At 43.6% G+C, this 27,427-nt stretch overlaps 1 protein-coding gene and 1 pseudogene across 2 annotated transcripts; one reads left to right on the top strand and one right to left on the bottom strand.

The window, feature by feature from the left end:
* Nucleotides 1–2,884: 2,884 nt before the first annotated feature.
* Nucleotides 2,885–7,460, bottom strand: LOC118675754 (annotated as a pseudogene).
* Nucleotides 7,461–11,201: 3,741 nt separating this feature from the next.
* On the top strand, nt 11,202–16,495 carry LOC118677530 (5-hydroxytryptamine receptor 3C-like). 2 transcript variants are annotated; one of them, XM_036352681.1, is made up of 9 exons: nt 11,202–11,268; nt 12,538–12,704; nt 13,151–13,195; nt 13,900–14,009; nt 14,554–14,723; nt 15,050–15,210; nt 15,552–15,756; nt 15,972–16,187; nt 16,293–16,495. In XM_036352681.1, the coding sequence occupies exons 1-9, from the start codon at nt 11,202–11,204 to the stop codon at nt 16,493–16,495; spliced, it is 1,344 nt and encodes a 447-aa protein (XP_036208574.1). The 2 variants fall into 2 exon arrangements, with proteins under 2 accessions (XP_036208574.1, XP_036208573.1); XM_036352680.1 differs by having other exon boundaries at nt 15,972–16,196; nt 16,302–16,495.
* The last annotated feature ends 10,932 nt before the right edge of the window (nt 16,496–27,427 follow it).

Below are 27,427 nucleotides of genomic sequence, written 5' to 3'. Positions count from 1 at the left end.
GATAGAACATGGCAAGAGAACCTGACTAGAACCTGGTGACTGAACCTGGCTGGAGAACCTGGACAGAACCTGGCTGGAGAACCTGGAGAACCTAGCAAGAGAACATGGACACAGAACCTGGCTGGAGATCCTAACCAGAACTTCGCTGGAGATCCTGACCAGAACTTGGCTAGAGATCCTGGCTAGGCTGCTGATCAACTGAACGCTGTCTCCGTGTCATTCCTTCTTCGCCGACTCTATCCACACCTTTGAGGACCCCTGGACCTGCTGGGGTTGGACCCCAGCAAAGGATGGAAAAAAATATTTCATGAAAATGGAAATTGCCCATGCACCAAGAAGTTGCTGGTTCAATTCCAGGTCAGGGCACATGCCCGGGCAGGACACAGCCAATCAATGTTTCTCTCTCTCTCTTTCTCTCTCTCTCTCCCCCCTTCCCCTCTCTAAAAAAATCAATAAAAATATATTTTTTAAAAAATAAATAAGAAAATGGATGTGGAAAAAAAGAAGCTATAGTAACAATACTTATATCTGACAAATAGACTTTAAGACAAACACCATAACAAGAGACAAGAAAGAACCCAGCAATTCCACTTCTGGGTATTTATCCAAAGAAACCCAAAACACCATTTAAAAGACATACACATTTAAAAAATAATAATAAGACATACATATTCATATGTTCATTGAAGCATTATTTGCAATAGCCAAGATTTGGAAGCAACCTAAGTGTCCATCAGTAGATGAATGGATAAAGAAGTGGTACATATATTAACATACAATGGAATAAAACCCCATATATTTTTTTAAATCTTTATTGTTGAAAGTATTACATAAGCCATCCTTTTTTCCCCATTAAACTCTTCCAACCCGCTCCTGGTCTCCCCCCCTCCCTTTTTTTTTTAAAGAATTCCCTATTAATAGCACTTCACAACTTCATCAGCAGTTATTATCCTGAGGAAGATTTTAACTGCTGGCTGGGAACAAGGCCTTGAGGACAGACAGAAACTGAAAGGAAAAGGAAAAGAATACCAAAAAATATATCTGAATTATATTTCAATTAGATGAATACATTTCAGAGTTCTATTTACATTTGTACCTCCCCTAAGAGAGTGTGCTTTTCTAAAGATCAGGTACAAATCTCATCCATTTTTTTTAATCCTCACCAGAGGATATTTTTCCATTGATCTTTAGAGAGAGAGGAAGAGACAGAGTGAAACACTGATGTGAGAGAAACACATCAATTGGTTGCCTCTTGCACACGCCTCAACCAGGGCCAAGGCCGGGGAGGAGCCTGCAACCCAGGTACATGCCCTTGACCGGAATGGAACCAGGATCCGTCAGTCCTCAGGCTGAGGCTCTATCCACTAAGCCAAACTGGCTGGGGCTCTCATTCATTTTTATAGTTTAGTATATGGTACCATGCCTGACATATCATAGGTGCTTAATACAGACTTGTTGAAGGGTTAATATATGAATGTATGCTAGCCAATCAAGAAGCACTATTTTAGAGGAAGAGGGGGCGGGGGGGGAGAAATGAGAGATATCTGTAATACTATCAAGAATAAAAAATATATTTTTTAAAAAAAGAACCACTATTTTTCTAGCTCTAGGTGTAATCCCTTTATCCCATCCTGGTATAGTTCATTTTATTTTTCCCTAACTAATGTGGAAAGTTAGCAGCCCATTTTTATATGTGAATTTAACTATCTTTGAGTTCTTAGACATGTTACTTATACACTAGTGAAGGCATTTCTGCTTACAGATTCTCTTATGTTTCCTTCTTTCCATCACTTGGAACATATTTCTCCTTCAGAACCTTGTCCTTGACTTTTACAATAACTTAAAATGAAGAGTGTTTGCCACATAGTTGAGAAATTTCAAATTTCTTAAGATCACATTGCACCTTTTTTTTTTTCCTTTCCCACCTCCACATTTATATTTCTCTAGATGTTATCTTGCAATTTTTTTCCCATCTCATAGATATGTTGACTAGGTTTTCTGTGCCAAGATTGTTATAATTGGCAATGTCCTTTGCAAAAAAAAACAAAACAACACAACACAACCTGTTTATAAATTAGGTCTGAGGTGAGCCTTGTGGTCTAAAATAAGAAACGAAACAGAGTTAATAACCCTGACAGATTATTTCACATATTAAGCATGGTTGTAGAAATCTATACAAAATAAGTAGCACTTTTTAAATACACCATGAAGATGTTTCCTAACATGTGTGGCTGGCTACCTTTCTCAGGGAACCACCAGAAAGGTTTGGAGCTTCTCAGTAAGCAAGCAGGAGGACTTATAAAGGCACAATTTAGCATGCAGAAGGTAAATGCCATTATGAAATAGGTCATTAAGATACTCTCCCTGAGAGTAATTGAGTGACTCTGCCAAGCTACCCAAAGCCAACATTTTCTCTTTTAAAAAAAGAACAAAAACAAAAACATATTTTTATTCATTTCAGAGAGGAAGTGAGAGAGAGAGAGAGATTGAAACATCAATGATGAGAGAATCATTGATTGGCTGCCTCCTGCACACCCACTACTGGGGATTGAGCCCACAACCCAGACATGTGCCCGTGACCAGAATCGAACCTGGGACCCTTCAATCCACAGGCGGATGCTCTATCCACTGAGCCAAACTCACTAGGGCCAAAGCCAACATTTTCCATGCCCAGGTTTCACTTACCTGTTCCACCCTGTTCTATTATGACCTTTGCTAGATACCAAAAGAGCAGTAATTCTACCTGCTTACTTAATTCCTACTAAGTAAGTTAAGACCACATCTCTTGCCTATGTCCTCATACTTTCTGAAGAAAGATCTGCTTAGATTCCTAGTCTCAGGAATCTTGAGTACACAAACTACTTTCCTTTCATTCTTCTCTCCCTTACACTTTGCTCTGCATTTCTGTGGCCCTCTTAAGAAGTGGGTTCTTCGGTAGAGTAGCTGCATAATATTGGGGATAAAAGAGATCACCCGTGTTTCTGGTAACTATCCCACTTGCCACGCAGCCAGCAAACCAGGGGCCCCATAACAGAAGACTGCCTGTCACCACAGGTCCCTACAGCATGAAGGAACAGGCTGAGAGCACCTTGCTTTCAGTGCTGATGGGTGGAAGGTCAGAGATCTCTACTCCTTCTGACCCTCAGCAATTTAGTCTGTTCTTCTTCAGCGTTGGTGATAGTACACACAGCTCCAAGTTCGCACGAGTTTACTGCATGGATATAAGGGGGCGGGGGGGGGGGCGGGGGGGGGAGGAGGCTTGTTCTTCGCATCGGTCTTATCCAGTGGCTGGGTGGCATTCTTTAGTTTGATCTGAGGTTCTTGGGGTTCCACACTGGGAAATGCTTATTTGGTTTTCCACTTCCTTGGCTGTGTCCCTTCTCTTCCTCTGTTGCCCCTGCTTTCTTGGCTTTGGCTCTCCGTCTGCAGAGCCTTCCAGTGTTTGAGAGGGTTGAGGGGGGCTTGTGCAGTGGCCCGTTTCTGCTTCTTTTACTTATCACACTGCCAATGGGTCTCCCCTTCTTCCTCCCTGTAGGGAAACCCTCTTGTTTGGGAGAAATGGTCATTGTATCAGTCTCCTTCTCTTCAGCCTTGGGTTTGCCTCAGGGGCTAGTACACCCACTGGAGGTACATTCTTTGAATCAGAAAAGATTCAAGCTGCTGCCCCACTTAAGGAACTATCTGGTCTCCCTAGATTACTCCCAGATTCTGTGAGGTTGCGGATGCCCTGGCAACAGGGGGTTTCTTTCCAGCAGTGACCAGGTCTGGGTGTGTCTCTGTCTTCACTCTGTGGTCCCCACTGCCACACCTCTCCTCTAAAGACCTCTCAAGGGGCATTTCTACGTTCAACTCCTGGTTTGTTGGACAGACTGGGTCGGATGCCACCTCACCTTTTCTCTTCTCCATCTCAGCATTCTGAGCAGCAACACTCCCACCTTCAGGAGGGCCACTTCAGAGACAGTATGTCATCCAGGGCAACTATGTCTCCCTCAGTCTCTGCACTGTTTGAAGACACACTCCTAATATTTGGGGACCATGATCTTCTGAACTATAGCTTCCAATTTCAATCCCCATCCTTTCCATGGGGCAGTATTTTGGTCTTCACAAGACTTGTGAGGCACAGCAGCAGGGCAGTTTCGACTGTCTGGACTTGGAAGGCCCTTGGTGGATTCCCTCTTAGGTATGGACTTGAAATCCTGTGTAGAAAGATGGGCGTAAGAACTAAATGCTTTCTCAGCACCACCTTTTGATGGGTGAAGGAAGTGTCCTTTATCTTCAGTGTTACTGTTCTTCACATCCTGTGACTGTCTCTTACTGGGAATGGGAGAGATAAAAGAACAGATATGACTCCTCATGATTAAGGGGTTTTGAAAAAAATGTTCTTCTTGACCTGGAAGCCTCAGCATAGCATTACTAGGTTTGGTGACTGTATGGACTCAGCCAGGTCATGTCCCTCAGTCTCATTTTAATTGCACATTCCTTGAGGGCTGCTGCTGTTGGCTGGAGAAGTCTGCTGAGAAAGATCCCAACAAGATTCTTGCTGTAACTTTTAAAGTTCATAACCAATTTTCTATGCTGCCTCTTTAGTCACAATTACACTAGAAATGATTAACAAAAAAATAACTACCCTCTTATACATTTGTAGACTAAAAAGTATATTTCTAAATAACTCATAGTTCCAACAAATAAATCATTGAGTTTTTTAAAATCCCTACAATTAAAACTAGCACATATCAAAATGTCGGAGGTAAATATTTCAAAGGAAATGTGTAGCTTTAAATAAACATAGTATAAGGAAAGAAGGAAGGATACAAAGATTCTAGGAAATGTTAAAGCAATACATAGGAACAGATCAGTGGTCACCTGGCAATCAGAATGGGGTGGGGAGGGGCAAGAGAGAGCGATTCCAAAGGGACTCATAGAAAATTTGGAGGATAATAAGCTGTTCGTTATCTTGATTGTGACGATGGTTTCACAGGTGTATACATTATCAAAACTTGTCAGAGTGTAGTGTTGAAACAGCTTATTTTATATCGATTATACCTCAATATAACTGTTCTTAAAATGTGTCCATGGAGGAACCCTCTTGCGTTGTTGGTGGGACTGAAAATTGGTGCCGCCACTATGGAAAACAGTGTGGAGGTGCCTCAAAAATTTAAAAATAAAACTACCGTATGACCCAGCAATTCCACTTCTGGGTTGGTTTTTTTTTTTTTTTTTGGTTTTTTTTTTTTAATTAAATCTTTATTGTTCAGATTATTACATTTGTTCCTCTTTTTTCCCCCCCCCCATAACTCCCCTCCTCCCAGTTCCCACCCCAGCCTCCACCCTCACTCCCCACCCACTGTCCTCATCCATAGGTGCACGATTTTTGTCCAGTCTCTTCCTGCATCTCCCACACCCCTTCCCCCCCCAAGAATAGTCAGTCCATTCCCTTTCTATGTCCCTGATTCTATTATAATCACCAGTTCATTCTGCTCATCAGATGATTTATTCACTTGATTCTTGGATTCACTTGTTGATAGATGCATATTTGTTGTTCATAATTTGTATCTTTACCTTTCTCTTCTTCTTCCTCTTCTTAAAGGATACCTTTCAGCATTTCATATAATACTGGTTTGGTGGTGATGAACTCCTTTAGCTTTTCCTTATCTGTGAAGCTCTTTATCTGACCTTCAATTCTGAATGATAGCTTTGCTGGATAAAGTAATCTTGGTTGTAGGTTCTTGGCATTCATCACTTTGAATATTTCTTGCCACACCCTTCTGGCCTGCATGGTTTCTGTTGAGAAATCAGCTGACAGTCGTATGGGTATTCCCTTGTAGGTAACTGACTTTCTTTCTCTTGCTGCTTTTAAGATTCTCTCTTTATCTTTTGCTCTTGGCATTTTAATTATGATGTGTCTTGGTGTGGTCCTCTTTGGATTCCTTTTGTTTGGGGTTCTCTGTGCTTCCTGGACTTGTAAGTCTATTTCTTTCACCAGGTAGGGGAAGTTTTCTGTCATTATTTCTTCAAATAGATTTTCAATATCTTGCTCTCTCTCATTTTCTGGCACCCCTATAATTCTGATGTTGGTACGCTTGAAGCTGTCCCAGAGGCTCCTTACACTATCTTCGTATTTTCGGATTCTTTTTTCATTTTGCTTTTCCAGTTGGGTGTTTTTTGCTTCTTCGTATTTCAAATCTTTGACTTGATTCTTGTGCTCCTCTGGTCTGCTGTTGGGAGTCTGTATAATATTCTTTATTTCAGTCAGTGTATGCTTAATTTCTAGTTGGTCCTTTATCACAACATCGAGGGTCTCATTAGATTTCTTGTACATCTCATTAAGTTTATCAGCAGTCTCTAGAAGACTCTTGAAAGACCTCAAAAGTGTAGTTTTGAATTCTATATCCAGCAGCCTGCTTTCCTCCAGTTCTGTCATTTGTGTCCTGTTTCTTTGTCTCGGCATTTTTTATGCTTCGCTGTGTCGATAGAGTGGCTTTCTATGCTAAGTGTCCCAATTACCTGAGGTAGACACTCTTGGTGCACCTTCTTGTGGTCTTTGTGCGCAGTCTTGTTGTAGCTAAGCCTTGATTGTTGTAGGTAACACTGGGAGGGATTTGACCTCCAGGCCAACTGGCTGTGAGAATCAGCTGTGTCTGCAGTGGGAGAACTTCTGTCCTCTAGGGAGGTGCTAATCTAGCCTTTGCCTGAGGCTATCCCGCAAATGCCTCTGTGCAGGGCTTGGGCGGGGCAGTTGCCAGGGGATCAACAGGGTGGGTGGAGCGAGCAGTTATGGCTGCTCTCAGTCCCATCCCCAGAGACTCTGTCTCTCAGTATCCCAGCAACTGCTGCAAACCTCGGAGAGAAAGCTGCCCTCGAGTTCCGACGGATGCCAGACAGTCCCGCTTCTCCCGTTTGAGTCTGGGTCCCTAGAGACTCACCCGGAATTGGAGCTCAAAGCCTGAGACTCCCTCCCGATTGAAACAGACAACTGCGCCCTCAGCCACCAGCCCGCTCCGCACGCACCTCCGCACCTTAGTATTTCACTTCCGCACTGCGCCTCCTCTGAGTCTCGGTATGCTTTTCTCTTTCCTTCTAGTTGTGGAATTTCCCCTCAGCCAGCCTTCCTGTGGTTCTGGGTGATGTCCGTTCTGTCTTTTAGTTGTATTTTTGAAGTGGTTGTGCGAGGCAGCAATCACCCGTGTTTACCTACGCTGCCATCCGCAGGAAAGCGGCTCCATCCATCCATCCATCCCTGCGTGCATCCGCCCGTCCATCCGTCCATCCATCAGCCCGCGGGTGGAATGCCCCCAGGACAAGCCGGGCCTGACTGTGCCCGTGCAGCACGCCCACCGGCTGTGAACTCGGACAGAGAGCGCTGGTAATGCTGTCGGGAACGGGAGCTGCTTCAGGTACGCAGGGAGCTGCTCCTTCGTGATGCGGGCCGCGCTCTCCAGCACCAGCCTCCCAGGCACCATCCTCCCAGGCGAGTCCGCTCCTCCCGGGCCCTGGGCCCCAGCAGCCCCTGCCCCTAGAGCGGAGGCCAGCTTGAGGCCCACTTCTGGGTTTTTATCTGAAGAAATCCAAAACACTGACTTGAAAAGATATATGCACCCTATGTTCATTGCAGCATTATTTACAATAGCCAAGATATGGAAGCCACCTAAGTGCTCCCACCCCCCATAGACGATTGAATAGAGAAGAGATGGTGCAACCCTGGCCAGTAAGTCTCCGTTGGTTGGAATGTTGTCCTGTATAGCAAAAGTTTTGGGGTTTGATTCCAGGTCAAGGCACATACCTAGGTTGCAGGTTCAATCCCACATCAGGGCACCTAAGGAAGGCAACCAATTGATGTTCTCTCTCACATTAATGTTTCTCTCTCACTCTCTCCCTCCCTTGTCTCCAAAATCAATAAGCACATCCTCAGATGAGGATTTTTTTTAAGGAAGATGTGATACAGATATACAATGGAATATCAACCAGCCATAAAAAAATAATAAAATCTTGGGGAGGGAAAATAATAATAATAATAATAATAAAATCTTACCAATTGTGACAACATGGATGGACCTAGAGGGTATTGTACTAAGTGAAATGTCAGACAAAGAAAACCAAATACCATATGATTTCACTTATTTGTGGAATCTAAAGAACAAAATAAATGAACAAACAGACTCACAGATACAAACAACAAACTGATAGTTGCCAGATGGGAAGAGGGTTTAGGGGCTGGGTGAAAAAAAAAAGGACTTAAGAGCCCTGGCCAGTGTGCTCAGGGTTAGAGCATCGGCCCAGGTATCAAAAGGTCTTGGGTTCAATTCCCAGTCAAGGGCATATATCTTCATTGCAGGTTCAATTGCCAGCCCCAGTTGGGTGTGCAGAGGCAACAAATCAATGTGTCTTTCTCACATCAGTGTTTCTTTCTCTCTCTCTCTCTCTCTCTCTCTCTCTCTCTCTCTCTCTCCCTTGCCTCCTTCCACTCTCTCTTAAAAAAAAATCGATGGAAAAAATATCCTAAGGATTAACAACAACAACAACAAAAGGTAAAGAGATAAAGAAATACAAATTGGTCCCAGCCGGTGTGGCTCAGAGGTTGAGCATCGACCTATGAACCAAGAGGTCACCAGTTTGATTCCCAGTCAGGGCACATGCCTGGGTTGCAGGCTTGATCCCCCGTAGCAGGCCTGCAGGAAGCAGCCAGTCAATGATTCTCACTCATCATTGATGTTTCTATCTCTCTCTCCTTCTCCCTTCCTCTCTGAAAATCAATAAAAAAAATATATATTTTTTAAAGTACAAATTGGTAGTTAAAAAATAGTCACAAGGATGTAAAGTACAGCATAGGGAATATAGCCAATACTATTGTAATAGCTATGTAGTGCCAGGTGGGTACTAGAATTATCAGGTGATCACTTCTAAAATTATATAAATGTCTAACCACTATGCTATATCCCTGAAACTAGTATAAAATAATATTGAATGTTAATTGTAATATAAAATAAAATATGCCCCATGATGAAAAAAACTTAAATATTATATAACAACGTAAGATGAAAAGTAAAAGTCCTTCTACACACCCCACCTACAACTACTAATGTCTTTGAAGTCTTCCACAGGGGCCTTCACAAGCATATCCATCTCTCTTTCCTCCAAATAGATAACTACTGAATTTTGCATTTATTATTCTCTTACTTTTTGTTTCAGTTTTACTGCATATGCATGAATTTTAAACAATATATTGTTTAAATATGTATACTTTAGAATGCACGCATGTTATGTAATATCATACTTCATATATTTTGCAGCTTGTTTTTAATCGTTCAATATTATGCTCTTGAGGGTGAAAAAGATGAAGGGATTAAACAAAACGAAACAAAAAAAAAAAAACCTCATAGAAACAGACAACAGTATGGTGATTACCAGAGGGAAAGGGGTAGGGAGAGGTAGAAGAGGAGAATATAGGGGGGATAAACGGTGATGGAAGGAGACTTGACTTGGGATGGTGAACACACAATATAATATACAGATGATGTATTATAGAATTGTACACCTGAAACCTATATAATTTTATTAACCAATGTCACCCAAATAAATTCAATAACAAAGAAAAAATATATTATGCTCTTGAATTTAACCATGTTGATGGGTAAAGTTAATAAAGCTTTTTGTTGCATAGTATTCTGTTACATAATTCTGCACTAATATACTGTATGTGTGGTTATTGAACATTCAACATATGGCTATTGTGAAAAAGAAAAAATAATGTTGCTATTGTGAAGGGGGAACTTAATTTTTAATTTTAGTTCATTTAAATTTTAATAGCCACATGGGACCAGCAGTGCAGTGCTAGAATATACCCAAGAGGAGAATTCACTGGGTCTTATGATATATACATCTTCTATTTTATGAGACCATGATAAATTGTTTTCCAAATGTTTTACTCCCACCCACAGTGTATAGGAGTACCTGTGGCCCTATAGCCTCACCAACACTTCTATTATCAATGAAATGAGTGTGAATCAGAACTATCCGGGGAGCTTTTATTTATTTTTTTAAATATTTTTACGGATTTTTAGAGAGTAAAAGAAGGGAGAGGGAAAAAGAGATAGAAACATCCATGAGAAAGGAACAGCATCAATTGGCCCCTGCACGGCCCATACTGGGGATTGAGCCTGCAACCGAGGTATATGCACTTGGCTGGAATGGAACCTGGGCATTTTAGTCCACAGGCCAACGCTCTATCCACTGAGCCTAACTGGCTAGGGCTTTTAAACACACACACACACACACACACACACACACACACATACACACACACCTCTATAGGTGTGGGAAGGTGTGAGTGCAGGTATTTTCACAAAGCTCATCAAATGATTTTTTATTACCACACATTCCCTGGTGGCCTCAGGGCTGTAGGCTTTTGGAAACATTAGATAAGGAAGGATAAGCAGGACAGTTCTGTTTTAGGAGAATGGCAAAATGAAGGATTAGACTGGGAGGGGGTGGACTAAATATCTAGAAGACATCTGATGAATAAGCTATTCTAATAGTGCGAACAAGGGATAATGCAGACCCATACTATGGTGCTAACTGTGGAGACAGAGATCTGCCAGTCAGGTTTATATAACAAGAAAGGAACTTAACTTCTCAATCAAGCTACTTACCTCAATATTGACAATAATCACTAATGTCCACAATTGGACAAAGGATGCATTTCTAGAGCTTTGTTACTATGCAACAAAGAGTTTCATTAACTTCACTTTACCCATCAACACAATAATTACCTGTTCTTGCCTTCTGAAATTAACAGGTCCCTGCATAACTGTCCCTCTCTCAGGGTTCCATGCACATTCTCTGAGGCACAGTAACTTCCAGAAGGACCTCATGAGGCCTTTATCAATGGCCTCACCTGCCCCATCTCTCAAGTCACCCATTTTCCTTAAAAAGTACTGGGAACTCAGATGTAAAACCACTCATTAGACAAGGTTGCTAAACCTTGGCCTAACTTCTTCCCTTCCTGGAGCTCAGAAGACATACCTGGACTGGGGCAAAGCAGGACACTCTCTCGTGACCTCTCTGGCCACAGCCTCTCACCAGGGAGTGGTCACCTGTCATGAGCAGTATTCAAAACCAGGAACCAAGGTGTGGTCTGAGCTCCTTTAAGCTCAAGGGTTTGGGGGCTCCTGGTGAGTCCCCACAGAAGAGTTCAGAAGAGGAGGATGGAAGGCGGGTGGTCCGGTAGGGGGGGATTCCTCCTTTGCCTCACTGCCAGCCTTCTGCTTCAAGGTAAGATGGGCAAGAATAGGGAAAGATGGGAATATTTTCTGGGGAAAATCCAGAAACTCTCTCATTCTCCAGAACTAGTAGAGTGCATCTAAAATAATTGAGCTAAACATTTCCTTTCTTTGTCATATGTATGTTTTGGTTTCCTTTGGGGATAGATGAAAAACGCTTTCACTGATCGGTAAACACAGCCCCTCTCTCATTTGCCTGTATTGGTAGCTACCAAACTGTCTGTCCTACCATTTTATCACCTGTCCAATTCCACCCCTTTATAATGTCCAACTTCTCCTTTCTACCAAGATATAGAAGGTATGAACAGGGTAGCTTGGTCCCATTAACATGGGAAGATCTTGTGGAAAAGGTATATGGAGGGAAGAGGAGAGCATTTGCTTCCCCCTTTCTCCTTAGTTTGGATATATGCCTTATGAGTTAACTGGTCTGGCAAGATAGTGGAAGGTCTTGGGAAAGAACTTGCTGGGCTATGGTACAGGAATATCCATGGAGCCATCTGGGATTAGGGTGCAGGTGAGGTGGGCAGAAGGGCTTTTACAGTTTATTGTATAGCTTCACCAACCACATGGTGAATGATCAAAGAGATCTTCTCAAGATGGTGATGATGAAAATGGCACCCACAGATCTTAGAGGAAGTCACTGAATTTGAGCAGGACACAGAGCACAGCACACAGCGGGCAGTCAATAAATTCACATTGAATAAAATGTCTTTAAGTCTCCGCATATTTCACATCACACTCATGTTTATGTCTCTCCAAACTTTTCCTTTTAAGGAAGTAGGAAAACATGAAAGTGGGAAAGGAAAATTGAGAAGATGTTAGGGAAATTTTGGTCAGTGACTATGAGGAAGAATCCTAAGAGAGCTAGAGAGGAAAGAGTATGGCCAAACAAGAGCCAAAACTTTAAGTGCATCTAAAGGTTGCAACTATGGAAGGAATAAGACTCCCCGGAGAGGCTGTTTGCATACACATTTGGGTAGACTTTATACAGGAGCAAAAGCTCAGGAAGAGAGGTCTGAGCTCTGAGTCCTGAAAGGTCAGCTCACCACATCAGCTTCCGCCATTTGCCTACCAAACCAGCCTACCCTCCCAGCCCCAGCAGGAAGAGCTTGGCCTTCGAGAAAGAGGGGCTCACATGCCTCACCCCATGTCTCCATGTTTATCTCTGCAGAGAGGCTCTCAGACCCCAGCCCGGGCAGTCCTCTCACTTAGGAAACACGAAAGCCCTATCCCCATCTCACAAGGTCTCTGCTCTCTGCAGGAAGGACGAACACTTTCACCATCAACTGCTCAGGTTTTGATCAGCATGGGGTGGACCCTGTTGCCTTCCGAACTGTATTTAAACAGAAGGACTTCCGTCCAGTCATCAATTATAGCATCCCTACTCAGGTCAACATCTCCTTCACTCTGTCTGCCATCCTGGAAGTGGTAAGTGCTGACTACATTTTTTTTCATAGGCTGCTAATAGGGAACAAAGGGTCTTTACCCTGTTAACCCAACGTTGCACTGGTCCAGTGGTGAGCAATGAGTCCCCTGAATGGATGTTGTACAAATTAGGTGTTCATCCTATGGGGTGGAGAGACACGAAGGGGAATGCTGCAGTGACCTTTCTGCAGGGAACACTTGTCCTTGAGTCCTGGCCTTATGGGGATAGTCTATATAAAACATATTCCCAGTGAGTCCCCATGCTGTTTTTCCCCCTATACTTTTCATTCAACCTACATTTTTCTGACCTACCTTTCATTTGGAACTTGTGAATGAGAAGCTGAACTGTCACATAGGACCACTTAGGAAACAAAAGGAGGAGGTAGACTAGGACCTGATTTTGTGGCATTAATCATCCTAAATGGTTTTTTGTTTGTTTGTTTGTTCAGGATGCACAACTTCAGCTGCTGACATCATTTCTGTGGCTAGATTTGGTATGTAACTTCTGCTTTCTTCTCTCTTTCTCCTTCCCTTTTTTTTCTGGCTTTGTTGCAAAAATCACATTTGTTGCAATTGACAGTGCCCGAAGGCATATAGACACATCCAACCAGAATGGGGCCAATGCTGATGACAAATAGTTTTCTGGGCTGCCAATCAAAGACAGATGGAAAATACAAGAAGAAGGACAATACAGTTGGAAGCCCCCACAGAAGTTTCAGGGCCCAAATGTATCTAACACCCAGCTTAAGATTTCCCTGAGTGGAAAGTGAAATCCAGTAAGACTTAGTTAATTAGAGAAGAGGAGGCATTATCATGAGATAAGAAGACTAATCAGAGTTCAAAATGAGCTCAGAACAGCAGCATGCATAACAACGTGCATAGTATGACTCTATCTGTATAAATAAAAGTGAACGCTGGAATATGTATTAATTTTTTTCTAGAATGATACACAAGAAACTGTTAATAATGGAACTGAGTTGGGGATATGGACTGAGTGGGAGTGTTGAGGAGGGAGAAGATTTCTTTTTATATTATAACTTTCTGGAATGGTTGAAGCTTTATCATATATCCTGAGTACATGCATTTCAAAGATATACATACATATGTATATATTTTTAAGGGAATGGAAGGGCAGGAGATACTGGCATAACTAGCTCCAGGTTCCAGCCATACCATCCCTCTGTGTCTTGTGCTCTAGACCTGGAATAACCCATTCATCAGCTGGGACCCAGAAGAATGTGGTCACATCAACAAACTCACTGTGACAACTGAGAACCTGTGGCTCCCAGACATCTTCATTGTGGAATCGTGGGTATCAGGGCTGGGAAGCTGGAGGGAAAACCCTTCTGCAAGGAGAAGACCAGGGTAGTGCAGGGCAAACCCGTTCTGTGGGGCCACTAAACATGGATTTCAGTGAGGAGCACAACCACAGCTTGTTAACTTCTCCCCTAGAAATTGGAAAGTGGTGGGCACAAAAGATGGCAGAGTGGCCATAATGAGCAACGTTGGGAAGCTCTACCTTAAGAGAGAAACTTGCCCTGACCGGTTTGGCTCAGTGGATAGAGCGTCGGCCTGCAGACTCAAGGGTCCCGGGTTCGATTCCAGTCAAGGGCATGTGCCTTGGTTGCGGGCATGTCCCCAGTGGGGAGTGTGCAGGAGGCAGCGGATCGATGTTTCTCTCACATCGATGTTTCTGACTCTCTATCCCTCTCCCTTCCTCTCTGTAAAAAAAAAATCAATAAAATATAAAAAATAATTAATTAATTAATTAATTTTAAAAAAGAGAGAGAGAGAGAAACTTAAACTGGTGTGAAACCCAGAGCATTTGCCTCCCTCCCCTCCTGCCACCTAGCATGGATGTGGATCATACCATGGAAGGCCTCTCGGCGTATGTGACTAGTGATGGTCACATTGTACATAGCAAACCAATGCGGGTGACCAGCATCTGTAGACTGGACATCTTCTACTTCCCCTTTGACCAGCAGAACTGCACGTTCACCTTTAGCTCTTTCCTCTACACAGGTGAGTGGCAGTAGAGGTTCTGGTTTGAGGTAAAATGAGATCAACCAGTGGGGCAACAAAAAAGTACACATAAGCAAAGTCATAAAAAGGGACAGTTGAGTATTTGCTAACTGGGGAGGGTGTGGATGGTGGGGTGGGGAACTTGGGCTGGGACAAGACTTCCTGAGAAAGCCCATAATCAAAAACAGGCAATTGAGCAGCAAGGAAGTGATGTTATATAGGGCAGTCTGAAAGAGGTAGCTAAAACAGTTTTCTAATTCATCTCTCTGAGCCCTGCCCAAGTCGGGACTGAAAGTATGTTGAATGAATGTTTGTCTCCCTTGCAGTGGAAAACATGTTGCTGGGCATGGAAAAGGAAGTGTGGGAGATAGCGGCTACCTCGCGTGACATTGTCAGCACACAAGGGCAGTGGGAGCTCCTGGGCATCAACAAAGCCAAACCAAATATGTCTGTGGGCTCTAGTCTCTTTGACCAGATCATGTTCTATGTAAGCCCAGAGATTCAAGAACGGATATCCATCCCCTGGACCTCCATCATGGGATCTCTTGCTTCTTGCCCCAAGACCAGAAAAGCCCTGGGCACCATAACCTTCATTCTTCTTCTCTCCCGAGTCCCCCAAAGCAGTCCCTTTTTCTGAACCTGTCAGCTCTGGCCTTGGTTTTCTTTGGTGGGCATGGGGGAGTCTTGTTAGCCACATGTAAGCTGCTCCTCGTCTTTCAGCCCCAGAAGTAGCCCTTGTTGTCAGGAGGACACCAATAAAGGAAGGGGCTGGAGCCATTCTTAGGTCTCCTAGCTTCACCTGGCTCTCTGCTCTCTCCTCCCCACCAGGTGGCCATCAGGCGCAGACCCAGACGCTATGTCATAAACCTTCTGGTGCCCAGTAGCTTTCTGGTGGTCATTGATGCCCTCAGCTTCTTCCTGCCTGCAGAAAGCGAGAATCGTGCCCCATTCAAGATAACCCTTCTGCTGGGCTACAACGTCTTTCTGCTCATGATGAATAAACTACTCCCTGTCAGTGGCACCCCCCTCATCAGTATGCATCCCCTCCCCCAACTATTGGGTAATGAGAAGAAGAAAAAAGGAGACAGGGTAGGCAGGTGACCTGGCTAGACCTACTGAGCAGATAAGGAAAAAAGGAGAAAGCATCTTAGAAAAGGCTCTCTGTGTGAGACAGAAAAGGAGGGAGGGAGGGAGGGAGAGGTCCTTCTGGACCTGCCTCACTCTGGCGTGCTCTCTCCCTCACCCTAGGTGTCTACTTTGCCCTGTGCCTGTCACTGATGGTGGTCAGCTTGCTAGAGACCATCTTTATCACCTACCTGCTGCACCTGGCCAACACCCAGCCCCCATCCATGCCTGGGTGGCTCCACTCTCTGCTCCTCTACTGCACCAGCCCAAAGATATTCTGCCCCACTGCATTCTGGAAGGAGAATGTGGGTCCAGAACTCACCCCAACCCACCTGCCTGGTAAGAGAAGTCACACTGCCCACACTCTCTCAACTTTCGCAACCTCTCACTTCTCTAATCATATTTCCATCCCACTTCATGGCTAAATCTCTGTCCTCTCCACAGGCCTGACAGAGCCCAGGGAGTTGGTAGGGAAGAATCTGGAGCCCAGAGAAGCAGACCTAAATGGGGACTCAGGAATGACAAAGACACAGCTAACTAACCTGTGGGTACAGTTCAGCCACATGATGGACACCTTCCTCTTTCGCCTCTACCTGCTCTTCTTGGCCTCCACAATCATCACAGTCATTGTCCTCTGGAATTCCTAGGAGCTGATATCTAATGTACCAGAGAACCCTCAGCCTCAATGACCACCTCAGACCCTGCTCTTCTGCACACGCAGTCCCTACTCCAGCCCTCCCTGGGCTTAAATACTAGTAGAATCACTGCTGCTCTCCCAGAAACAAGAAATACCACTCCCAGCCCTAGCCAGTTTGACTCAGCAGATAGAACGTCAGCCGGGTAACTGAAGGGTCTCAGGTTCTATTCTGGTCAAAGGCACATGCCCCAGGTTGGGACTCAATCCCTAGTGGGGAGCATGCAGGAGGCAGCCAACTGATGATTCTCTCTCATCATTGATGTTTCTATCTCTCTCTCCCTCTACCTTCCTCTCCGAAATCAACAAAAATATATTTTAAAAAAAAAATACCACCCCCCAAAAGAATGGAGAATTGTGCTGATACTTTAGAAAACAGTTTGGCAGCTCCTCAAGTGTTGAACATAGAGTTACTATATGACCTAGCAATGCCATTCCTACATATAAATTCAAGAGAAATAAAAACATATGCTCATACAAAAATTTGTACTCAAATGTTCATAGCAGCATTATTCATAATAGCTAAAAAAAAAAAGTAGAAACAAAGCAAATATCTATTAACTGATAAATGGAAATAAAATGTTATCTATCCATGTAATGGGATATTTTTTGGCCATTAAAAGAAATAAAGCATTGATACATGCTACAACATGGGTGAACCTTGAAAACATGAAAAAAAAAAAAAGAAAATTTAGTCACAAAAAACTACATATTATATAATCCCACTTATACCAAATGTTCAGAATATGCTAATTTTAGGTACAAAAAGTAGATTAGCATAATGCTCTCCAGTAAAGAAAAAAAAGGAGACATATGTACTGCTACTTGTAATACTTTAAACAATAAAAAAAGAAGAAGAAAAAAGTAGATTAATGGCAGGTGCAGGGGTGGAGGGAAAAGCAAGCGCTCGGCAAGGCAGAACTGAGGTGGTTGCTGGGGCTGCTCAGAACCTGGTAACGTCGTGATTGGAAAGGCGATGGCCAAGTGGGGTGATCATGGAGGAGCGGGCAGACGGCACCAATGTCAACAACTGGCACTGGGCAGAGCGGGATGCTTCAAATTGGTCCGCAGATAGATGAAAACACTGTTCCTGGCAGTGCAGGTGCAAAATGAGGAAGGCAAGTGTGAGGTGACAGAGGTGAACAAACTTGATGGAGAGGCGTCCATTAGCAATCGCAAAGGCAAACGCATCTTCTTTTAAGAGTGGAGTATCACACTAAACTGGACAGGTACCTCTAAGTCATGCAGTACAAGGGACATGTGGAGATCCCCAATTTGTCTGATGAAAACAGCGTGGACCAGATCAGTGAATTCCCAGGTGACATTGCCATCTTCCAGGTAAGACTTCCCACCTTTGTCTGCTTCTGGCGTCGCAGGAGGTTCTAATCTTGGCCAGAAGGGCACTTCACCACCATCACCTTGACCTTCAGTGATAAGAATGGAGAGACTTGCCAAACCGGTTTGGCTCAGTAGATAGGCTTCGGCCTGCCGACTGAAAGGTCCCAGGTTCGATTCCGGTCAAGGGCATGTACCTTGGTTGCAGGCACAACCCCAGTAGGAGGTGTGCAGGAGGCAGCTGGTCGATGTTTCTCTCTAATCGATGTTTCTAACTCTCTATCCCTCTCCCTTCCTCTCTGTAAAAAATCAATTAAAAATATTTAAAAAAAAAAAAAAAAAGAAAAAGAAAGAATGGAGAGACTGAACTGTGCGTGGAAGGCCGAGGCATCCCTGCTCCTGAGGAGGCGAGGACACAGCAGGGCTGGTAGCGCTACTACTTCGGGCATCAAACAGACCTTGGGCTCTGGCGCACGCTTATTTTAGAGCCAGCAGCGGGAGCTTCAGCCTGCCCGGCGCTTCGGTCCAGCCCTCTCCTGATTGAGGCTTGACTCACAAGATTGCACTATCGCAACCACTAACTTGGGGAAATGTCAATGAATAAGACAGATAGGAGGGGACTGATTTTCTAAAGTCACAAACTAAATAAGATGATTTCATATACTTTAATTGTTCTGAAGACAATAAAAGAGGGTAATAGAACAGAAAAATGACACATCGATTAACAGCATGTTCCAGGAAAACCTCTCTGAGAAAGTGACATTTGTGTCAGCCCAGAAATGAATGACAAAAAGTAAAATAAAAATGAGTGAGGCAAGGATGAGATATGCCATACTGGGAGGTTGGGATGAAGCATAACAGGCGCTAAACTTATGGAAGCGATCTGGGTAGCCAGGTCTTTGGGTGAGTGAGGTGAGAAACTGGAGGGAGAGTTCACGTTGGTTCCCTTTGTTCCTGTGGTTTAATATTTAAGAATTGTGAGGGTAAGCTTTTATAATCCACTCAAAGCATTTAGAACAGTACCTTTCAAACAGAATCTATTTTACTAATCCATGCATACTGCCTCACTCAAAAAAGAACTGGTGATAATATAGAATTGATAAGGAAAAAAAGAAAAGTTGCAACAAACATTGCTAGAATTACATATAGATTCACTTACTAGATACTATATAAGAGAATATGAGTTTATAGGTGTTTTTTAAATTATAAAGCAAAAGCTCTAACTGGTTTGGCTCAGTGGATAGAGCATCAGCCTGTGGACTCCAGGGTCCCGGGATTGAATCCAATCAAGGGCATGTACCTTGGTTTTGGGCACACACCTAATAGGGAGTGTGCAGGAGGTAGCTGATCAATGTTTCTCTCTCATTGATGTTTCTAACTCTCTATTCCTCACCCTCTTCTCTATAAAAAATCAATAAAATGTATTTTTTTAAAAGTTATAAAACAATGCCCAAAAACTTTAAGTAAGTAATATTTTTATTACAAGTTACTTAACTAGCTTGTACTCTCAATGTAATGTCACTGTACAAGCAGGTTTTGAGAGAATTTGTACACAACTTTAATAATAAGAACTAGAGACCTAAGCACAAAGCGAAACTACTTTGATGAAAGTATAGATCAGAACACCCTAAAGAAGGAATCAAACAATCCATGTGGCATTGAATAGATGATGGATAATGGAACATAGCTAACAGTTTATTACTAAAAAGCATGAAGAGCACCTCAAGTCAATGCTGTTGTTGCACTAATAACGAAAGCCCTGGAAACTGAAAGAATTCCAACAGCCCCCGTGTCTCCTGCAGGAAAGAGTTTGCAACTTTCCCAGAGGCTGCAGGATCTCAGTGGAATGCCAAATTTGAATCTTGAGGACACTTTGATAATGAGCAAATTTTAGTTTACCAATGCCTCATTTTAGCAATCCTGAATTAGCATGTTCTTAGTAATAAGTAAAGCTGAAGAAAAGTCCTGAAGAAAGGGCTTGGATTTGTCAGCCCTTCAGGGGACCTTTACTGCCCTCTAGTGGGAGCCCTACTCAGGCTTCTCAGTGACCCTAGGATTTGTGCAAACCAGCAGACTATGCATAGTGTACCTACCTTATCCATATATTCCTGACTAAAATTTGGACACATTGTCAGATTTTTTTCTAATTTGTAAAATTATTTCTATGAAATCCTATCTAATAAAGATGGAATATGCAAATTGACCATCACACTGTCACAAAGATGGTAGCGCCCATAGCCACAAGATGGCGGTGCCCAGTCCCCTCTGCCCCACTGGAGTCCCCCAGTCCTTTCAACCCCACCAGGGGGCAGGGATACAGCAGGCGCATGGTGCAGCTGGCCCCGCCCTCAGCCCCCCGACCCCCAGGGCCAGCCCGAGGCGCAGGCCAGCCTCGGATGGCAGCTGCTCAGCCAACGCCCAAGGCGCAGGCAAGCCTCGGATGGCAGCTGCCCAACTGCCCGGGGCCGGCTCGATGCACAGGCAAGCCTCAGATGTCGGATGGCCAGCCGCCCAGGCCCAGCCCGAGGTGCAGGCAAGCCTTGGATGTCAGCTAGCCAAACACCCAGAGCGGGCCCAAGGCACAGGCAAGCCTCGGGTAGTGGCTGCCCAGCTATCCAGGACCACCCAAGGCTCAGGTAACCAGGGCAAGCCAAGGCTTGCGCTGCCAGCAGTGGCAGCAGCAGAGGTGTGATGGGGGTGTCGCCCTCCCCTGATGGCCAGGTCACCTCCTGCCCCTGAGGGCTCCTGGACTGTGAGCAGGCCAGGCTGAGGGATGTCCACTCCAGTGCATAAATTTTTATGCACCAGGCCTCTAGTAGCCTTATAAAAATCCTATATAATAAAAGCCTAATATGCTAAGTGTCTGGTCCTCCAGCGGTCCATTCAACCAATCAAAGCATAATATGGCAATGATATACTAAGGCCACTCAACCATTTGCTATGATGTGCACTGACCACCAGGGGGCAGATGCTCCGACCAGTAGATTAGCTTGCTGCTGGCGGCGTCTGGCTGATCCAGACTAAGCGAAAAGGGCCAGACATGCCCTGGAGCCCTCCTGTGATCCCTCCCTGACTGGCCAACCTCCCGCATCCCTCCCCGGCCCCGATCATGCACCAGTGCCAGTGGGGCCCCTCAGCCTGGCTGCACCCTCTCACAATCTGGGACCCCTCAGGGGATATTGAGAGCCGGTTTCGGCCAGATCCCGCAGGCCAAGCCGAGGGACCACACTGGTGCAAGAATTCGTGCACCGGGCCTCTAGTCTATAAATAAAATTACATTCATAGACTTAGTGACATGTCTTTATTAAAAAGCTAAATTACATGAAAAAAAATATGAAAGTAAAATAAAATAAAATTTTAAAATGATTTAAAAAAGAAATATGAAAGTTGCAAAGAAAAGAAAGAACATGTATCAACTAACATGCACCTGTAATTTCCATCATTGACCTACATTGAAGTTAATGAGTTGATGAGCTGTTATTCCATTTGTCCTTGTGGAACAAGAACCCTGCTTGTTTGAGAATTAATGGGCCTGCAGTAAAATAAATATGTGGTGGCTTTTACAGTTATAATAAAGGTTGTTAGTTTAGGCTTTTCCTTGGTTTGGACATAGAAAAATTATTTTGATAATAAATAGCCATCATTTACTGAGTACTTTCCATATGCAAAGTCCATTACATTTGTTAACTCATCTGATCCTCCCAACAATTCTATACGGTGGATATTAACATTATTCCAAGTTTACAGATGCCAAAGTAGACTTATCAGAGTGATCATTTAATAAATTATATAAATGCCTAATCACTATGTTGTACAACTGCAATTAATATAATATTGTGTCAACTGTAATTTAAATTTTCAAAATTTGAAGAGTATGTTTTTAATTTCAAAAAATATGGAGTTTTCTGCCCAGCCAGCATAGCTCAGTGGTTGAACCAGGTCATGGTTTGATTCCCAATCAGGGCACATGCTTGGGTTGTGGGATTGATCCCCAGTGTGGGGTGTACAGGAGACAGCTGATCAATGATTCTCTCTCATCATTGATGTTTTTATCTCTCTCTCCCTCTCCCTTTCTCTCTAAAATCAATAAAAATGTTTTTTTAAATATGGAGTTTTCTCAATTATTTTTATTTATTTCCAACTTAATCACACTATGGTTAAAAAACATGCTTTGTGCTAATGCATGTCAAACTTAATGTGCACATGAAATCCCCTGGGCATCTTGTCAAATTGCAGATTCTGGCTCAAAAGGTCTGGAGTGGGGCTTGGGCCTCTACATTTCTAACAGGCCTTCAAGTGCTGCTGCTGCTGCTGCTCTATGGACCATACTTTCCATGGAAAGCGTCTATATGATACCAGTTTCTTGAAATCAGTTGAGATTTGTGTTTTGTATGGTTAATGTTTATAGACATTGCACAGCCACTTGGAAATAATGTGTGTTATCCAATTATTGTGTGCAGTGTTCTATACATATATCCATTAGGTCAATATGGTTAATTATGATATCTGTCTTCTGCATCCCTTTTCATTTATCTGTTTGATCTATCAATTACTGAGAGAAATACATTTAAAATTTCTTGCTATGGTGGTGGATTTGTCCATTGTTTCTTCTAGCCTTGTCAATTTTTTATTTTTTGGGGGGGGGAGGGGGGCCGGCAGCACATGCCAACCAATTCCCAACCAGTTTATTAGTTTAACCAAAAGGTAAAGAGACAGACGATGGAGATGCCGAGAGACAAGCATGCGAGCAGCTAAAGGCATGACCCAGCTGTCCACCAGGAAAGAAGTTTGACATTTCAAGTGGCATTAAATAAATGAGGCTACGTTTTATCTACTTGGAATTTCATGGTCTTTTAAATAAGGAAAATATATTTGTACATTGCAGTATATAAATCTAGACTCTACATGTACAGTATAAATACACAGGGCGAGCGCATGGGCACACGTGTGTCCCGGTAGCTGCACTCGAAGAGAGGCCGGCAGTGCTCTACTTCCTCTTTGACCTCCAGACCAAGAAATCCCGGCGGAGGTTGCGTGGACTCCAGTGTCCATGCTGTCCAGCACCCTGGCCATCTCCTCCCAGTGCAGGGGCACAATGGGACAAGCCTCTCAATCAGAAGACAGTGCTTTCGACCACCTGGAACTCGGTCGGTCCTTGCGATGCACAGACTGCTCTCGTAGGAAGGCCTAGAGCAGTGGTTCTCAGCCTGTGGGTCTCCAACCTGTGGGTCACGACCCTTTGGAGGTCGAACGACCCTTTCACAGGGGTCGCCTAAGACCATCGGAAAACACATATATAATTACACACTGTTTTTGTGATTAATCACTGTTTTAATAATGTTCAATTTGTAACAATGAAAATACATCCTGCATATCAGATATTTACATTACGATTTATAACAGTAGCAAAATTACAGTTATGAAGTAGCAACGAAAATAATTGTATGGTTGGGGGTCACCACAACATGAGGAACTGTATTAGGAAGGTTGAGAACCACGAGAGGAATGGTGATGCCTTCCGGCTCATTCTTTGGTCCACTGCCCCCGTCTCTACACTTTCCCTGGTGTTTGTTGCAGATTTCATATAGTCATTTACGTAGCATTAATCTCACATGGGATTAGTTAAGATGGCTTTGGGAGCCGTCTTACAGAATTAGGAAAAAAAAGAAGCTCCGAGCTACAATCTACACTTCGTGTGTGGTTTCATTCTCTTTATTTTTGGAATGAAATCTGGTATTTTGAGAATTTTTTCTTAAAAAGGACAACATTCTGAAAAAAGTGCTTCTTACACATGTCAACATCCCACATATGGCTCTTTAGTTCAAATCCTAGCACAGCTCAGATTTGGAAGGGAGAGGTTGATGGTGTTACTAGAGAAAAAAAATAAATAAATAAAAGAAGAAGTCACTTAACAGGGAAACTGTGATAGCAAGAGTGGAGACCTAAAAAACCACAAAAAATTCATTGATTCCACGTGGAAGAATGCACCTCTTTAGAAATGCTTTAGGTGACACGCACAGCCCGCTTCTCTCCCTGTGAGGAGGCATTTAATGCTATAAGTTAAACGCAGAACAGGACACAGCTGCCAGCAGGGAACACCTTCCCAGGGGCTGCTAACGGCGCAGTCGCTGCTTAGAAATCTTTCACAGGCTCAAAATGATCAAATGAGAGTCTAACGCAGGAGAACTGTCTACACCTGAGGAACAAATTGCACATAGTGTGGAGGTGCGACCACCCAGATGCAAAAGGCTCCAGACACAGAGCTTTCCATGCAAAAGGCAACGGGAAAAGGCCCGCCAGCTGCTTGCGCAGTGATGACTGTGTTGTGCGAGTTCGGGGAGAAACAGAAACACTGATGCGGTTGCCAGACATCAAAACGGGCTCGTGCCGAAACTGGTTTGGCTCAGTGGATAGAGCGTCGGCCTGCGGACTGAAAGGTCCCAGGTTCGATTCCGGTCAAGGGCATGTAACTGGGTTGCGGGCACATCTTCAGTAGGAGATGTGCAGGAGGCAGCTGATCGATGTTTCTCTCTCATCGATGTTTCTAACTCTCTATCTCTCTCCCTTCCTCTCTGTAAAAAATCAATAAAATATATTTAAAAAAAAAAACGGGCTCGTTTTGATTCCAGAAGTGTCTTGACGCCGGACTAGTGGGTCTGCTGGGCCTCCCTGCCTCCCTGGGGCCGGGGAAGCCTCGGCTCATCCAAACCCTCTCCCAAGCGGCCTCTCATGGAACCCGTGGCACTGCAACCTCTGCAGCTCCTCTCTCCTGGTGGCACTTAATCGGGAAAGCCCTCCTCTCCCTGTAAAACGGTGTGGGCTCCTCATAATACTGGCACAAGGACACTCCGCATTCCTGGGACTGGATCCACTTTCTTGGCAGATAGGAAACCGGGTTCTCAGTTCCTTCTATTTCCCTGTAAAAAGTGACCTCAACTCCCCAGGCCATTGTGCAAATTTGTTTCTCCAGAGTCCAGAATATCCTCTAAGTCCCTCATGTATTTCCACATACACACATACATACCAAATATGTGTCATACGTATTTATAAATGTGGGTAATTTTGCATTTCAGTCTCAAATTGGTCAAAGAGAATCAGTGAATCGTCCCTTCTTTTCATTTCAGATTCATCTCCAATCTCCCCCAGCGCCTGTCACACCACAGGTACTCAATAAATAGCTGGTGACGGCACCAATGATCCTCTAACACTGGATGGTAGCTGCACTCACCACGGCCTGTCCTTATCCCCGCTCTGCCGTGGGCAAGCAAGGGGCCGCTGGTCCCTCCCTTCAGAGGGTGATTTTGCTGTGTCTGTTGCTCTAGCAGCCCCATTAAGCTGTCCTGGGCAAGGTCAAGCTTGTCCTAGCCTTGTCAATTTTCACTCCACATGTTTTGGTTTTTTGTTTTGTTTTTTTAAATATATTTTATTGATTTTTTACAGAGAGGAAGGGAGAGGAATAGAGAGTTAGAAACATCGATCAGCTGCCTCCTGCACCCCCCCCACTGGGGATGTGCCCGCAACCAAGGTACATGACCTTGACCGGAATTGAACCTGGGACCTTTCAGTCTGCAGGCCGATGCTCTATCCACTGAGCCAAACCAGTTAGGGCATCACTTCATATGTTTTGAAGCTTCATTGTTTGGGTACGGAGAATTAGAAACATTTTAACTTCCTGGTGAAGTAAAGCTTCGTCATTATAAAGTGACCATTTCGATTTCTAGTAAAGCTTACCGCAGATTTGTCTTGAAAAGCACTTGCCTGATGCATCTTTTTCCATCTTTTTACTTCAAGCTTTTATGAGTCCTTATATTGTAGTTGTGTCCCTTGTAAATAGTATATTCTTGAATTTTATTTTTTGGTTCAGTCTTTATGTGAATACTAAAAAGATCTTAGAATTTAATTCTACTCATTTCCTTTCTGACATACTGTATAAGTAGTTTAGCAGTTTCTTTTTTAACTCCCCAATTTAGACTTTGATATTATTTTATATCATCAATATTTATTTAGATTTACTCACACATTTACAATTTTCGTTACTAGACCTTCCACTTAGCACCTCAGACCATTGTTCTAGAATGTTCTTCTATTTATGGTATCTCTCTTATGGTAGTGCCATTTAAAATGCTGTTGAAAGTGGTGGGAATAGTCTATATCTACACTGTCCAATGTACTAGCCACTAATCACATGTGATTACTGAGTACTTGAAATGTGGCAAATGTGACTGAATATTTCCTTGTAAATAATTTTAATTTTAATAGTATCATATATGATTAGTGGCTACTGCACTGGACAGTATAAATTTAGAAGTCTCATTAGTAAAAGTCTTTGGGTGACCAATTGTCTCCATTTTTAAATCTCAAAATATATTTACTTCACCTATGTACTTGAAAGATAATTTCTCTGGGAAGACAGGGCTAGGTTGCAAATATTTTCTCTCAACTCTTTGAAGATTTTATGCCATTATCTTCTGGATTCCATATTAGCTAGTGAAGTCCATCTAATTTGTATTCCCCTTTAGGTAATATATGTTGTCTCTGTAGCTGGTTCTTTTATTTATTTTTTTAAAGAACATTAATTTGTATATTTTTTATAATTTTTTTCTTTTTTATATGTTTTTATGGATTTCAGAGAGAGGAAAGGAGAGGGAGAGATGGAAACATCAATGTGAGAGAGAATAATCAATTTGGCTGCCTCCTGTATACCCCCTACTGGCAATCAAGCTCACAACCAAGGTATGTGCCCTTGACTGGACTCGAACCCATGACCCTTTAGTCCGCAGGCTGACGTGTGTGTGTGTGTGTGTGTGTGTGTGTGTGTGTGTGTGTGTGTGTCTTTGCTGATTTGCAGTTCTGCCAGCAGTAAGTTCCACCGTGTTGCTAACATCCTCTGGCCACCATTGGAGAAACTGGTTATTTCTGCTGGTCAACTCTTTAGAAGGGAGCTCCACAACATAACTTTTGGCACCTAGTGACTTTCTTGTATGGTGACCAACCATTCCAGTTTGCAAGAGTTCAGGATGCAGGACTTTCATTTCTCAAACTGCATTGTCTTCTGGGATAATCCTGAGCAAATAGTTCGTCATCCTAACTACTTCCCCTCCTTCATACACAGCCCTCCTGCTCCTGGAGCACACGTGTTCCTTGGGGGAGGCTGGATAAAGAGTAGGCCAAGGCACAGTGTCATACTGTTCCTACAACCCCTACTCCATCTGGATTGAAAACCCTGATGTTCAGGCTGATACTTTTTTTTCTCTTGGCAATGCTATCTCAGGAACCGTACTGGCTCTCCAGTCCAGCCCCATCCAGGAAGCTCAGGCTCTCTTTAAGAAGGCCAGCCGGTGTACGTCTGGATCTCAGACTATCCGGGGCAAATTCCTTCCAACGAGGCTCCATATACACTGTGGATATGGCTGGTCTACTTCACAGCTTTGGAACACTCTATCAAAAAGTACCTGAACAGCCGAAACCGGTTTGGCTCAGTGGATGGAGCGTCGGCCTGCAGACTGAAGGGTCCCAGGTTCAATTCCGGTCAGGGGCATGTACCTGGGTT

The sequence above is a fragment of the Myotis myotis genome, unplaced genomic scaffold, assembly GCF_014108235.1.
Source record: "Myotis myotis isolate mMyoMyo1 unplaced genomic scaffold, mMyoMyo1.p scaffold_m19_p_2, whole genome shotgun sequence".
NCBI classification, from domain to species: Eukaryota; Metazoa; Chordata; class Mammalia; order Chiroptera; family Vespertilionidae; genus Myotis; species Myotis myotis.
This window is presented reverse-complemented; position numbering and strand designations above follow the sequence as displayed.

What these genes read in the sequence shown, in the direction of transcription:
- LOC118677530 (XM_036352681.1), top strand. Translation starts at nt 11,202, where the DNA reads ATGGAAGGCGGGTGGTCCGGTAGGGGGGGATTCCTCCTTTGCCTCACT. An exon ending in TGTCTGCCATCCTGGAAGTG is followed by an intron (nt 12,705 to 13,150) that starts GTAAGTGCTGAC and finishes TTGTTTGTTCAG; the next exon opens with GATGCACAACTTCAGCTGCT. An exon ending in TTGACCAGATCATGTTCTAT is followed by an intron (nt 15,211 to 15,551) that starts GTAAGCCCAGAG and finishes CCTCCCCACCAG; the next exon opens with GTGGCCATCAGGCGCAGACC.